The sequence below is a fragment of the Alligator sinensis genome, unplaced genomic scaffold, assembly GCF_000455745.1.
Source record: "Alligator sinensis unplaced genomic scaffold, ASM45574v1 scaffold781_1, whole genome shotgun sequence".
In the NCBI taxonomy this organism is placed as follows: domain Eukaryota; kingdom Metazoa; phylum Chordata; order Crocodylia; family Alligatoridae; genus Alligator; species Alligator sinensis.
Genome location: NW_005841845.1, coordinates 237,875 through 253,809, shown reverse-complemented (window position 1 = coordinate 253,809; position 15,935 = coordinate 237,875). Strand labels below are relative to the sequence as shown.

The 15,935-nt window shown below is 41.7% G+C and overlaps 1 protein-coding gene across 13 annotated transcripts in view; it reads right to left on the bottom strand.

Moving 5' to 3' along the window:
- Positions 1-15,839, bottom strand: part of SPATA6 (spermatogenesis associated 6) — an 80,567-nt gene extending 64,728 nt beyond the window's left edge. For 5 of the 13 annotated variants that reach the window (XR_003094492.1, XM_025206316.1, XM_025206319.1 and 2 more), the window contains exons 1-6: positions 15,017-15,836; positions 10,421-10,558; positions 7,064-7,112; positions 6,484-6,525; positions 5,248-5,372; positions 1,033-1,113 (exon numbers count right to left, since the gene is read on the bottom strand). Coding sequence is in view for 12 of the 13 variants with exons in the window: in XM_025206316.1 (XP_025062101.1) it covers positions 1,033-1,113; positions 5,248-5,372; positions 6,484-6,525; positions 7,064-7,112; positions 10,421-10,558; positions 15,017-15,136 (555 nt within the window). In the remaining variant the exon portion in view is untranslated. Of the gene's footprint in view, positions 1-1,032; positions 1,114-5,247; positions 5,373-6,483; positions 6,526-7,063; positions 7,113-10,420; positions 10,559-14,308; positions 14,907-14,997 lie in introns of all 13 variants that reach the window. The other 8 variants (XM_025206265.1, XM_025206268.1, XM_025206253.1 and 5 more) reach the window with 5 other exon arrangements.
- Between the last annotated feature and the right edge of the window lie 96 nt (positions 15,840-15,935).

Genomic DNA, 15,935 nt, shown 5'->3' with positions numbered 1-15,935 from the left:
CCATGTGCACACACAATGATGAGTAGATGTTTAAGACTATACATCCTTACAAACCTGTAATGCTGTTTGTAACTTGTTAGGCGCATTTGAGAGACTGCAACACTATGGCCTCTCTTTAACTTGATTTTTTGTTTGTGTTAGAGAACTCTTTTCCAGCATCACATGCCAATCTTTACTTTTTTCTTTAATATTTTGGAATGTAAGCATGGGAATAAAAACAGCCTTAACTTTAGAGGGGACTTTTAGGCAATCCAACAGCAGCTATCCTCAGACATATCCAGGCCTCCAACTCCTTCCCCTGTGCATGTTCCTGCCTACCACCCATCCAATTTCCACGGTACATGTTGCTATTACTAGTAAGCACCATTTTGGACAGGCTGGAAAAAAAAGCCTTAAAACTGATGTCCTCACATGAGTGCATATGACAGGTCAAACTGATGTTCAAGGCAGTGAAATGCTAAATAAAGCACGAAAAGAAATTGAAGAAAAAGATGCTCTTCAAGGCTTTTCAGTAAGCTCATCTAACAAGTCAACTGTAATAGGTATATGATTTCCACGTTGATATTTGATCAGCAAGTTTATGATAACTTTTTAAATTGAAATCATCTTAATTACAATTAAGGCTTTCTTTTTTTTTTCTTCTCCTAGCTATTTATTATCTTGTTTTTAAATGACATCTTATTTTGGTTCATCAGGACGCTATTAAATAACCTTGATTTTAGCAGTGTCAGTAGAAATGATGAGAAGGTATCTTTCCACCAGGCGCTGACAGGTCAGCAGCATATGACATGGCAGCTGCTAATTGTTTTGGAATCAAGGAACTCTCAGCATTTCCTGTCATGCACCAAGTCTACTCTTTACTCACTCTTGAGTAAAAATTTAATCAAGTTGTCAAGCATCCATGACAACTGCTTTACCCCCAACAAAAGAATGAGAAGTCTGAAGTGAGCAGTACGCAGAAAAAAAAATGGGCATCACAGCTATCAACGTTAAATCAAGGAATGAAATTGCAAGCAATTAAATTATGCTAACCTGTGTGTGAATCCTTCCTGAACTTAACACACTTTCTGTAATAAGGGAGCTTGTAGAAAATCTCAATTTTGGTGCAATTCCCTAGAAGAGAGACAATAATTGAACATCAAGCTCCAACTGGAGATAAAGGGTATCAAACAAGTAAATGTCACCTAATGTAACAAACCATTCCTAATTTTAAACCATTTCCTTTGTTAATTTCAGCCTTTAATAAAGATAATTAGAAAAGACAGAACAGCAATGGTAAATGTCAAGAAGATAACATTTGCATTTCTGACAATTCAATTACAGATGATTATATTGCTTTCGTACAACAATTAAGGTCTGACTTTTATTTCAATACATTTCTTTGTGAAAAGCGGCTTCAAAGATTTTGATGCCATGTTAAACAGCATCAAAAAAAATTCAAGCGATGCTTTACAGGTTTCATTCACACTTGACTCTGCAAACTTATTTATAAATGCTATATGGACGTTGCTATCTTTATTTGTAACAGATAAAGCCATAGAATCATAGAAAAGTAGGGTCAGAGGGGCCCTCAGCAGGACAGCCAATACAGCCCCTGCTCAAGGCAACATCATCCTTGTCTGACCCACTCTACACCAACTTTTAAAAATCTATTCATGTAAAACTTTTGTATTTTGCCACTTGTACAAAATTTTAACATAGAAAAAATGTATACAGAATTAAGGGCCACATGTTCCATAGCTCAATGGATAGACGTCATCATGTCTACACATGCATCTTATCCAGACAGAGTGATGGAAGCAACCTCATATGCTCTGCCCCTGGGACAAAGGTTAGAGAGGATTCTCTGAGCACAGGAATCGGCACACTGAAGAGCGGGGCATCCCGCAAGTCAGCATGGGTCAGCCACACAAAACACAGTAAAGGTAAAAGGAACCAGACCAGGGACAGCAACAGGGTCTTCGAATTCAGTGTGGAAACACAAGACAGGGTTAAAAAGTTACCATGGTTGTGATATATTTGTGCCTCTATAGGAGCATACTGATGTGACAATTATATCTATATATTAGGGCTCCTAGTATAACCCCGATAGCTGTCTACACTCTAAGATGAAAGGCTTAAAAGAACTTTCCCCCTCTGTGAATCCTAATGCCCTCTTAAGAATTTGGGGGAAATGTCCCAGGGTGGTAAGGTCACTCTCTCACCCACCTCGCTTCTCCTCCTCGCACAACCCACATACATTTTCCCCATAAGAAGTAATGATTTGGCCCCAATTTAGAATATTGAAGTCAAAAGCACAAGCAACAAAAATGCCAAATGTGTTTAGCTGTAACAATTAACAGATCCCTGAATGATGGCAAATGCAATCTAGTGGTTAATTTTACTGAAAAAGTCAAACCACAGGGTATAAACACATCTTAAAGCTGACCTTCTTTAATCAGCACTCATTTTTATTATCAAATGAATTATCAACTGTCATCTACAGTTTAAAAAGGAACAAATTAGAACTACTATATCCACTATGAAAAGGAACAGCAGAGCACCTACTGTTCATACGGAGACCAACAATTATGACAGAACCTTTAGAAGTTTGTAGATAATATGATATAAAACTGTTCCTCAATTAACAGGGAAACAGTTACTGGGGAGGAACTAGAATGTACATGCTTCAGAAACATTTGAGAGAGATAAAAATCCACAACTCCTTTGCTCTACTTGCACTACTCCATCACTGATTTGATGGTGCTAGTTATTACGCCTCTCTGTGCCAATCAATAACCCAGCTGTAAAACATTAACCATGCTACAGAGCGCAGGAACAAATATGCGCTTGGACCAGCTTCAAAAGGGGCGGGGGAGCTGGTTCTTGGGAGTATGCAGCAACTTGTCATACTTTAATTGCTAGGTGCGCACAAGCCTGTAGGGACAAATGAGCTTAATCTCCGCAATTTTAACCCTGGATGAAGCAGGGTTAAAGCTGCAGAGGATATGCTACATTTATATAGCTACAGGCTCCTGCCCACTTGACTGTTCTTGTGCTGCTTATGCTGATGTATGGTCTGGAGCATCAGCTCCCCGTCCCCTTTTAAAACCACTCTAAGCATAGGTTTGTCCATGCCCAAATATGATTAAAGCTCATGAATACTGTGAAAGATGAAAGATGAACAAAGCATCAAGTAGTATATACAGAAACTGTCAGCAGAAAATTAAAAATTAAAGATAAGAATTTTTTTTTTAAAAAGGAGGAGATCAGGGGGAGCAAAAGTTCCCAAGATCCCATAATGAGGCTCTCATGAAAGATATTGGAACTGGGGCAGGAAGAGGAGACATGATGCGCACAACCTATTAATGTAACGCAAATACTGCACAACAAGGGAAGAAAGCAAGGTACACAGCAAGTCACCACCAGACTAGATTAAACATACTATAAGGGGGAAGAGTTGCATAGAAATTTATTTTGAAAAGCCAGCAAAAGCTTCAGCAGGGAAACACTAGACCAGCACAGCTAACTCTAGGAAGGCCTTGTAGGCTTACTGGGTCTGTAAGCTGCATCAAATAGCCAGGGACAGTGCCAGGTTTCTGGAGGAGTTCTGATCCTCTTGACTTGGGATGCTTTCCAACTGGCAGATTAGCAGTGCTAATCAGACACTGCCTGTCACTGCCAATCTGAACCCCAGAACTGCAGCCTTACTTCTGCTACTTTTAGTTTTAATGAAAAGAAAAAAAAATATTGGAAATCAAAATGCTGTCATAGCACAGCTGTCAGTCACCTTAGCTGGCTGTAGAAATTGCTATTTTTATGGGAAAGACAATTGACTAAAATGGGAACACCATGGGTGGCTTGGGTTCTTAAGGCTTTGTTTTATAGTTTACCTCTTGTGATAGTATTTGTGCACAGTGCTTGTTGTCCATTATATAATCTGTGTATTGAATTGTTACTTAAACACGCTCTTGGTCCAGTTGTGGACTGGTTACAGACAGACTTCCACAACAGCACCACGTGATATTCTTTGGTACAAGAGAAACATGAGAAAGAGACACACCTTCTTGGATTCTAACTGACCCATATAAAAGGCTCGTTTAATCCAAGCTCATTCAAATACAACTAATTATCATAACCCCATCTCTGCAACTCAGTTCATTCAAAAGAAGGTACTGAATTAAGACCTCTAATTGCAACTGACAGGACAATTTCCAGGTTGCCCTTATGTGAGGCCCAGTGTACCAGCTGCAAGCCATGCATGACCTTTAATCATCATTTAATGACAAAATCCAGTGGTGACTGACAGGGAACAACTGAGTCCACATCATTTTGACCCCAGTGTTCTGTCCTTTAATAGTATCTTTCCACCCATCCGGGAAAAAATACAACTCCCTAAGACTTTGTTTTTTGAAGTTGCTTCCAGGATTTTCCAACTCCCTTCTGAGAAGCATTTCCCTCAAACATTTACCAAGATGTAAGCCAAGACCAAATTCATTTTAATTTAGCGTACATTTGAGCTCACATTTCCAAAAGATCAATGCTAATTCATTCTGTTAATGTCATCAGTTAACCCTCAATTGCTTTTGTGAAAGCTTAAGCAAGGCAAAGTTTCTAAGACAGCTCGCCTAGGTGATGTGAGAACCAAATCTATAACAAAGCGCATGGAAAAGTACGGCAAGTGGAGAGGAGAGCTATGGACTGAGATCAGGCAGTTACTTAGTTTACCAGGAGTAACTGAGTGATGTAGCTGTGATGCTTCCAGGAAATATGCAAGAGGCAAAGACTCTTGTGGGTAATATCTTTTAGACCAACTGCATGGTTAGGATAGACAGGCTTTTCAATGCAATGCATTCTTCTTCAGGTCCAAGGAAGCAGCAACTTGTCTAAGTTTATCCCAGCCATGCAGTTAGTTCAATAAAAGGCACTGCCAAGAAACATCTTTAGTTCACTTGTACACATTTTGGTACCAAATCTATCCCTCCCCTCTCTCCCTTAAGTGAGTAGAGGAGACAGATACACAGCTTATAGTAACCTAACATGAAACCAACCTAGATACTATCTTGTTTGCATTATACAAGTATAGTTTGCACGTTAAGTTAAAAATAACACTCCCAGCAGATAGGCTACATCTTCACCAGAGTTCAGCCTGGGATTACAACTTGCCATTTCAGGGGTTGAATGATCTGTCAAAAGCAATCATTTTTGGTTTGATGCTGTTCCTGTGTAGCACAGTGTATCGTAAATACAATATACAGATGCACTCACTGTAAAGCTAAAGGACCTCTTCATTAAAATCTCACGATCTGAACCATGGTTTCCACGAGTAACCTTAGGGTCAGGAAACAGGAAATCTCTTGTATTTTCTTCATAAGTTGCTAGAATTTCTCCAACTAAAAAAAAAGGAAAAAAAAAATATATATATATATATATTTAATTGGAGAACAAAGCAGGTTGTGCTATACAGACACATGATTTACCAACATCAGTGAATTTCATACGTAAACATCAGTAGCTATGTATTAGAGAAAATTTGTGGCTATGGATCAGAAATGTGTGCAGCTGCTAGAAAAGAATTTAGGTAAGATCTAAAACTGTACTTAAAGATGCTCAAAAGATCCTCTTCTATAACTGTTTTTTTTTTTTTTTGAGGGGAGAAAAATTCCACAAGGAATATTATGAGAACTTTCACATTGTTGTGGATGGATAAGAGCTTTTAGGTGAAGTGATTTAATTCCAGGGGTTCTGAGATACTTTGCCAGAGGTTATACATCCCAGTACAAACTGACTGCAGTAAAACAAAAATCCACACACAGTTTATTTCTTTGTGTCAATATTCTGGTGAATCATTCGAGAGAAGCAAATATTTCCTTGGAACTACTAAGGACCAAGTAACTGTGGGTACTTTTAATACCAGAGTTCCCAAATGAGTCCTCCTTCAAACTTGACTTTATTTCCAATAAAATGCAGATTTACATTATTCATGGGAACACTTGAATTTCATTAAGATAGATTTTTTATAATCACACAAACCAATAACAGAAGTATGACAAATCACTATTTATTATCTTCACATCTCCCTAGAGACCTGTAATATTTATAGCGAGCATAAGAGTTTTCCCAGTGGTCACCATTAAAATAAAAGAAGAAAGTGTCATTCTGAGAACAGGATTATGCACTTTGAAACTTCACAGGCAGACACTCTGCAAGTGAATTTTGATGCCTTTAATAAGTGCACATTGGATGGTTTAAGTTTACTTTCAATTTCTAAAGTATTATCACTTTTGTAAGCCAGAGTACAGTACATTTCAATATTCAGCTTTAATTCTCTTCCAGAGATGAGATCCTCTTGATCTATTAACATTTTATATTCAGAGGACTATTTGTTGAAGAGCTTTTTACATTGTTTGTATGCTTAAAAAAATGATTCTGCTGTAATGGGCTACGTCCTCGTGGAAATTCACCTATTAAAGTGCATAATTTATGAAGAGACTAATACAATACCTGGAGGAACAAGTTGTATTAGTTCAAGTACTGCAGTGTCAACTGGAAAAAGAGGGAAAACAGTTTTTTCATAAGTTAAAAAAATAAATCATAATTAGAAGTCACTTTGATATGCAAAATACAAGAGAAGTCATCCCCTGATTTAACTACCTCAACATTGTAAATACTTACACAGAAAAGAGGAGTTTTGATGTACCTATAATAACAACAGCAGGATTATAACCAATCTGTACAAATATATAAGTCTAGACTAACACAGTTGTATGACCAAAGTACAAGTTATTATTAGGCCAAGTTTATAATAAACAAACTAGAACTGCCTAAACAAGATCATTAAATCTGCTGGAAGTTATTCCTAGACTCACATGTGAATTATCATTTTGAATAAGTACTAATTTAATGGTCACACACGTTCTGTAACAGAAGAAGGATTGTTCATTGGGCACCTAATGATAGAGACAGGTAGTGAGAACATTTTTCCTGTTCTCTGTCTAGAACAACTTTATATCTTTAGGCTCCATATTACTGGTATTGGCCACTAAAAGTTGAAATACAGCATACAAAAAAAAGCATATCTTACATTCAAGTAGCTCAACAAGGTCTCCAGGATCAACAACGTTAGTAAATACCTGAAACAGACATGGAAAGAGAAAAAAAATAATAATTCTCATCAAATGCTTTCAATTACCAAATGAACACCTCTCTCCCCAACAAAAAAACTTTTAGTTTACTTTCCCCTGGATTGTTGCACAGTTCTGTTCCTCACAGAGCGGAGAAAAGAAAATGAAATTATAACCTGCCGCCAAGGCAGATAATTCATTTTTTTGAAAGACAGTGCCTTGATCATCTGATATTTAGCTATTACATATAAACCGGTTTAAGATATCAGAAACTGGTTTCAACCTGTAACAGACATAAGTTCACTGTACATCAACCAGCTTCAGAACGAGTGAAACTAGTTTAAGATAAACCTGGTTGAATGTAGTACCAGACTTAACTGATTTGGGTCAAACCGGTTTATGCAATCTCTGTCCCAGACCTCTTCTTGGTTTAAGTTAAACCAGAGTCACCCAGCATCCCAGATGCTTTGCAGCTCTGAGCTCAGCTCTCTGCTCCAGAGCAGGGCTGGCCCTGCCCTCTGCTCCCTAGCCCAAGCTCCAGCATAGAATGAAGGCTCAGCAAGGTCTGCCTGGATTCCCCCTACCCCACCCTTCCCTGGCTGCATGCATGCGCACATGCAATTTTCACTGGGACAGGACAAAGGCAGACAGGACAGTGCTTTTTGGAGCTAATCAACAGGTCGGCTGGTAATGTCCCTCCCTTCCTTCCTTGGAAAAAGCTGTTTAAGAAGAACTTGAATTTATGAAAGAGGCTTTTGTTTTGTTGATGGGCTGATAAATGCTACATTATCAGCTCCCTGCTGGCTCCCTTGCCTGTCAGGTTTGCAGACAGTATGAAAAAGCAGGGAGAGGGAGATTGAAAAGCTCAGTATCATCAATAAATGCATGCATTGGACACGCCCCACTTTTGCCTCAGAGTGCTAGTTGGGGGCTGGCAACACTCTGCCAATCAGCAGCGAGGGTTGGAGCAAAAAAGCAGTAGTGATGTAGACTAAGTAAAGGCACCCTCCACCAATCAGCTGTGAGGGGCGGGGTCACCATGAAATGCCTGTGAAATGGGCTCCGAGCACTGTAAGTGGACTGCAAAAAACCTGTTATTGGGCCACGACTCAGGCAGGTCCCTATAAACCTGCCCTGAGTTGGTCTAACTTTAAGCCACCTAACATGTGCCTAAAACTAGTTTCAGGTAATAGTGTATGGACAATCTAGGGGTTAACAGCTCCAGAAGCCGCCTAAAATGAATGTGTTACAAGGCCATTAGATGCTTGAAAATTATGTTCTCTGTTGTCGTTTTCTTCTTTCCATTTGGATAATGTTGATTATTTTTCTGGCACTGAACTGAAAATAACAAGGCACGTTTCCATTACTTTCATGTTTGTGCACAATTATTACTGATCTGGTTAGCACTACTCTGGGAACAGTAGTCATTTATCATCTACCACTGCAAAGCCAAAAAAGAGAGGTTCTTTACATCATGTTCATAGGTCCTACAAAAAAAAAAGTGATTCTGGGATTATCACAGGGAGAGCCAGAGGGGAGGCAGTGGTACAGTCGCATCTTCCACTTTTGGACCATCTTGCAGGAACAGTAGCCAGGGTCCTTTTTTTTTAAGTCCCCAAAGAAGGTAAGAATCTCCCTGCCACTTCCCTCCACCTTCATGCTTAATGGCATGTCCCCTCCCTGGCTGTCCCTGTCTGAGCCAGAGGCAGTGGGAGCTCCAGAGCCACTCTTGCCCCATTCCAGCTGGGCTGCACTGGAAGCTAAGTTCAGGCAGGAACAAGGGCAGCAGCAGGTGTCCAGTCCCCCCGTGCATTCCTTGCCAGCCCAGGAGCAGGCTCAGGCTGGGGGAAACACACCCATTGCTACTGCTGTCACTCGCTGAGCCTGGCTCCCTGCACAGCTGATCTGGAGTGGGACAGGACTGGCTCAAGAGCTCCCACAACCCCGGGCTCAGTCAGGGAACGTGGCAACAGGTGGACACTGGGGGAGTGTGGGAGATGCTGCTGAGTACAATTGGGTGGTGGGATTCTTACACAATTCACCTGATTCAGGAACTTAAAAGTAGTCTCTGGCTGCTGCTCCAACAGTGTGGCTGCCCACCCCAGTGAGGAAAGGGATAGCTGAGAATAGGACCACCGCTGAAGCATCAGTTGCTACTCCCACACCCGCATTTGCAAAATCCTGGATCCACCCAGGGAGATTGTAGAGGACAGATTCCAAAGGAACGACCCCACTAAAGTGTGACCATTGTCAAAAGCGTCACACTTAAATTACAAATAGTGCTCAGTTTCAGAATCCTGAGCACAAAAGGTACAAAATCTTGCAGTGAGATTTTTTTTTTTAAACTCACACCACATAATCAAAGAGAAAACCATTTTTCCCCCCCCAACAAAAAGTGGCATTAGAGACACGGCAGGTATCACTCTTTTCTCTGACTCAGTAGAGAATCAAAGGCCTCTGTATGATGTTAGGTGCATTATACTGCTGGTAGTACCAAACTTTTGACAAATAGAGTAATCAGCACTTCCTGCCCTAAATTGTCTTGTTGTGTGTTTGTGCACTGTTAAGTAGCTGCTCTGTTGCACTCAACTATTCATTGGTGGGTGAAATTATCCTTCTAGATGCCTTACCTACATCACAAGGGTGTTGTTGAGGCTTAGTCAGTCAGTCTTTGAAAGTGCTTTGGGATACTTGGATGAAAAGCACTACAGAGTGCAAAGTATTGTTATTCATAAGTAGTCAAGAAACTGAATCATATTTGTAAAACACAGCATTTCATTATTCCTCTGGTACTAACAATGAAGCTAGTTGGGACACAGAATAAGTAATAGGCAACTGTAAATTACAAGGTTATAGTGCCATCAAAAGGACTCTAGTGACAAACCATGAAAAACCAGCTCAAATGGAGAAAGATGTCACTGCAAAGCCTGAGCTGAACAATATGTTGTCGCTGAAGATTATTTTTTTAATGTAATTCTCCCTATTTTTTACTATTCTTTTCCATCCTTGACCTAATTTTTAGAGAAAGTCACAGTTCTTTCCAAATAATGTGAAAGGCTATTCATAAAAGGACAAAAACCTCCAAAAAAAAAATCACATGTTCTAACTGGGTGCTCACAAATTTATTTTTAAATGACTGCATTTAAAATGCAGACATGAATGCCTATTATGTTGAAAAGAGACAGGAATTAGAGAATGGACCCAGTCATTTTCAATGTGATCATCTGTGCTTGGGGATACTGTGGGTTTTTTTGTTTGTTTGTTTTTACACACACACACACACACGCACACATGGGCCTATAATGGAATCATCTCACCTTTTCGAATTCTAGTATCTCTTCAAAGAAGAGTGGAAATGCTGCAGGGACACATCGAGTCTTTTTGTACTGCCCAAATACACAGACACTGAGATAGAGTGCTTCTTTGTCTTTCAGCAACACTCCAGGGCAAGTTATCTGAAAGAACAACATATTCATTAAACAAACTGAGCTTCCGTAATAGAATTAATGGTTACACATCGGATAAAAATGGAACGGACTAAAGTGAATGTAACTGTTTGCCAGAAACCAAATGGTAACAAATTTAAGTGAATAAAGCACTCCTTTTCTAAAGCTTTTCTAGTTGTACTTAATAGCGAGAGGCAAATATTTACAAGTTTAAGTATTCAGGGCTAAATTCTCCCCTGGATTTAGCAGATAGCACCATTAACATTAATGGGAGTGGAATATGACATCTCCGTACCTGGGTCTCATTTTAGAATGACCATTTGTGTTCACAGTCCACATCATTTAATCACTATAAGGTCATAATGGTGGCGGAGGGTAGGAAGAAACAGACTATTCCAACTTTTCTCTGAGCCTAACCTGCATAAAATGAACTGTTCCAAACAGGAGATTTTACCACACCTTCAACTTCCCTATGAAATATGAGCTTTCATTTCTACATAGGAGAACTTTTACAATCTCTTCTCCTATGCCTGAAGAAAGGTGTCTGTGCGCAAAAGCTTGCAAATAAAGAAGTTATTTTGCAGCTATCTGGTTGGTCTAATAAAAGATATCACCTCTACCACAAATTCTGATTCCTCCAGACTACACGTGAGGCCACTGAAGCTTATATCAAGAGTCAAGAGCTGCCCAAGGACTCCTAAAATGTGGCTTCTCTGCAGAGGGGATGGAGCTGATGGATGTGTTTATTGCTTATGAGTATTTATTCTGCACAACAAGAAAGCTGCATTTTGGTGTGGGTATACATCTATGTCAAAGTATACTGGAATAAGGTGTAGCTTTAGGACTCCTGGTCAGCTGCCAATACATTTCCCGGTGTTGCAAAGTTTGGATACCGAAGGGGAACTGGACTTCTCAGTAGGGCACTGTCCTTGGATATTCCTGATAAGTGAGCCCGCAACCTGGCATTCTCACCTTTCTCTAGGGTTAGTTCTCTGCTTTGTAGCTACCTGGTAAATTTTTTCAGGCTCTACTATACCCCTCTAACCTCAGCCGTTCTTTTGCTGCAAGGACACATGCAGACCTCCCCACTGCCATATGCTATTTTAGCAAGTCGCATGGTCCTGCTCTGTGACCAGCTGGAGAATTCCCAGTCACCTTTCACTTCGGTTTATGCTGCTCTTATATTATCACACTATTATAAATATAAGGTTCCCTCTTCTAACATATGCTTGCAGGAGGAGCAGCGTTCAGGCTGTCAATTGGCAGTTACAGGGGAGTAGGAGCACAATGATGGGAATTGAGAGAGGTTGGTTTGCTAAATTCCTGCTCTCAGATGAACATTTTGCATGAGAAATCCCTGCGGAACCTGAGGCAAGAGCCCATACATATCACAGAAATAACGTTTTTCACTTGAGCTGTCTGTTTCTTTACGGAAGCTAAATCTGAAAGCTTTGTGGAGTCTACTGGGGACAAATGACCTAACCAAGGTCCGTTAGCGAACATTATCCACAGAAAAGGTTTCCTTCACCAAATGAACTGAGGCTTCAGTTCCGGATTAAAGGCATCAGATTAGCAGCCCCCTGAATTAAAGCAGACCAACCAAATGCTAAACATCCCTCATGATATTAATTTCTGAGCGTAAATATGAGCATAAGAGAGAATTCACCCTGTATAACTGCTTGGAATTTAAGGCTGCGTCCAGACAAGTGTGGACATGCGTTTCCAGGGACAAGTAGCAGCGGCACGCTTTGTACTGCTGCTACTTCTCCCATGGGAATGCCTGTGCCACGCACTCTGGCATGCAGCACCTTGCCCCAGGTTGGGTAGGGGAGGCTGAGGCCAGCAACTGTGCTGGCCCCAGCAGCCTTACCTGCAGCCCTGGGGGCATCAGGGAGCTGTAGCCGCAGCACTCCTGCAGCTGGGAGCCTGGCTTTGGGTGGCATGCACTGCCACTGCATGCACCACCCTGCTTTTTTCTCGCATGGGATTTTTATAATGTTGGGATCTTCCGGGATCAAGCTGCAAGGTAGCAGCGCGGAAAACACCTGCACGTGCAAAGTGTGGTGCCACCACATACTACACATCTGTACTCATCTAGACATAGCCTAATGGTATGTTATCTGAACTACAAGCCAAGAACCCATGACTTCTACTCTCAAAGCTTTGATGGGCTGTTCTTTACATTTTGGGGAACTTCACAAATGCTATTAAATAAGGTCTTTATCTCAGGGGAAGCAACTAACACATGCACAGTTTATGGATAAATAAATGAGAGGTCAGACTAATATTGCTGTGGGCAAAACTGGGAATAGGATCCAAGCCTCACCCACTTTACTTGACTCCTTGCAGAAGAAGCAACGTTCTCCTGAGAGGAGGGTTCTGGTTTGTCAGCAGGCAGCGTATGGTGTAAGTTTGTGCTGTCGCTGCCTTGGAGATGAACTGAAAGCTTTGTTTACCAGCACTGCAAGAATATTAAAGCCACATCTTTTTGCCAATTTGGTTACATTCAAGAAAGCTTCAATTATGCCTACCATCTTATTTAATAATTTCCATAGAGTATTAAGCATAGAATTTAGCAGCTACGTTCAAGCCCCTCTTTGATGAGGAACAGTTCAGGCCGGGGAATTAGTTACTCTGAATTTTAAATGCAATGTACATCACTGTTAATGTTGCCCGAAAACATGAAAAGTAAGGGTGGTGACTGTGCTATCCTCACACTGATCTGACAACTGACCTGAAAGGTAGTGCAGTTAAGGTATTGAGCTAGTTCACTCTCGGGAGCCACTCTTAATCTTTACTGACATTACCAAAACAGTGGAAATCTATGGTAGCGCTGGACTTGCAATGTAAGTGAAGTTCAATCAGAAATTGGGGCCTACCAACTTTGCTTCATTTAAGGAAACAATCTTTAGATGAACACTGTTTCCATCCCAAGAGGGGCTTCGATCCTTAAGGATAACACCTTTAAGGTTGCAGCAGGTTTACTCAAATAATTTCACATGCGGGAGTTTGAAAATGTCACGTACCTACTCGCCACTAAAACTGGAAGATATCTGTGTCAAGAACAACCAATACTATTGCCCCGCATAGAAGCTGAATATTCATTTCAGATATGGTCCAGTCCTTATAGCTGCAAAAATAGGCTCCCAAGTTTGGATGGAATATGGACACATGTACTGCTACTTTCCCTAACCAGTAGTTACCACTGCTCCAGCAATTCAAATGTGCTGCTCTTGCTTCACTGCTACCTAGAGCAATGGTGGCCAGTCTTTTCATCCCATAGACTGGATCCAACTGCACAGGGCGAGCCAAGTTCAGGCCAAATTGGCCACGTGGGGCTTAGAAACTTGGCAATGGGGCTGATGCATCAGTGTTAACAGCCGCTGCTCCCCCACTGACAAGTTTCCTGACCTGGGCAGAGACTTGTGGGCCAGATGATGTGGCTCTGTGGGCTGGATTTGGCCTACAGGCCAGGGGGTTGAATTGTCAGCTGCAGCAGTGAAATGCAGATTAGCGTGAACTGCAGTGTGATGCTTGTTGAGAAAGCTAAGAACAGAAGCAATAAAGACAAGCACTAAAAATACACAGAAAACAGCCTTGAATTAAATGCTCAGAGTTCATTCAGTTTAAATTAAAAAGAAGGATATCAAAAAATAGATCTGCAATTAAGGTCAAGGAGAAAGGAACAAATCACAGCAAGTTAAAACAGGGTGGGGACTTAAGCCTGGTCTGTACTTAAGCCAGAAGTGTCAAACTCACCTTGTGCTGAGCTAAATCCAGATCTGGATCTGGCATGGGGTGGCAGCAAGGGGTCACAGGTCAGGTGGGTGCTCACCGTGGCGGAAGTGGTGGTAAGCAAAGTGGCCACATAGCAATTGAGGGCTGCCCTCACTCACCCCCAACCCTGATGATGGTCGTGTCCACCAGGGCACCCCAGATTCAATGGCAGGCCAGGTCCAACACTAGCCATGTCCTCCAAATTCCCTGGTTCACCAGTAGCCCAGCAGTGACACAACAACAAGATACAAACTGGTCATGCATACATTAAGGTTGGACCTTTACAGATCTCTGAGGAATGAAGTCCTGAAACAACCTTCCAAAAGAAATAACAGAGGGAAGAAACCGAACTGCTCTCAAGAGGGAGATAGGTACAATTATGAAAGGGATCATACAGGAATACAGCTGGAGGAGGCTTCCTAGGCCAGCATATCCACGTCCTTGCATGCACAAGCAACCATAAATCCAAGAGTTCCCCCAAATCACCACTCTAAACACTCTCACACAACTACAGGGCAATACCAGGAACACCAAGAACCCTTCAGCATGCCATAGGTAAAAGGAGGGAGTGTAAAGACCACTGCAAAGACAGAGAAGCAATTGGTTAATATACTTGCAGAAGATACGAGTATGATGACCATCCTCCATACTACAGAGAAAGCCAAAAACACCTCAATGTCCTTTTCCAACCTGACCGAGGGAGGAAATTCCTTCCTGCACCACATTTGGCCACTGACAAATGACCTGGCTGCCTCCGTTAGCAGGGGATGGGACGCAACGACGCAAGTCCCGCGTTCTTAGAAGGCGCATTCAGAGCTGAAAACCAAGGAAGAAAACAAAATAATTCCTTTGCATTGCAATCCGAACAGTGGGTAGAGTAGCAAACGCCCCACGTTTTTAGCAATTCGAGATCAGTCGAGTGCACGAGACCCTCCTCTTGCCGCGGCAGCCAAGAAAACCTGGCATAGGGACGGGGATAGAGCATACTTCCCAGCGGCCGAGGAGGACTGGGAGGGGGGGGAGGAGGGGATCCACATTTGTCAGACGTACTAGGTGGCCAGGTGGCCGTCCTTGGACAGAAAAGGGACGCCGACAGACCTGCCAGTTCTTTTCCTGTCCTTCAAATCATACCAGGTGCACGCTCATAGGGTGGCTTCGGAGCAAACATGCAAACTTTGGCTTTACAAATAATTGGGAAGACCAGCCTAGTTTCACAAGGTCAAGCTGTCCTATAACTGCATCTTCTCATCTTACGAGGATTTGCGCAAGGAACATTTTGGCCCCGTTTGTCCAATATAACCTACATACGTCCTAGATAGCTCAAAAGGGTCGCAGTCACGTAACGGCTCCACGGACACTTTGCCACCAGGCACAGCATCTGAAAAGAGCTAAATGTTAAAGGTGTGGGAGCAGCAAAAATAAACCTGACTGCTATCGTTGGCCTTCGCGAGCGGGATCCTAGGATTCCTCCATAATATCTCTGTTCATTCACAATCGTCACCTGGAAAATTATGTTAAACCTAATCTCACGTCCTCCTTCATCCTTGCAGCTCAAAAACACGAAGCCTAGGTGTAGAAACTGTGGGGCAGAGCATCCCAATGGGGGGGG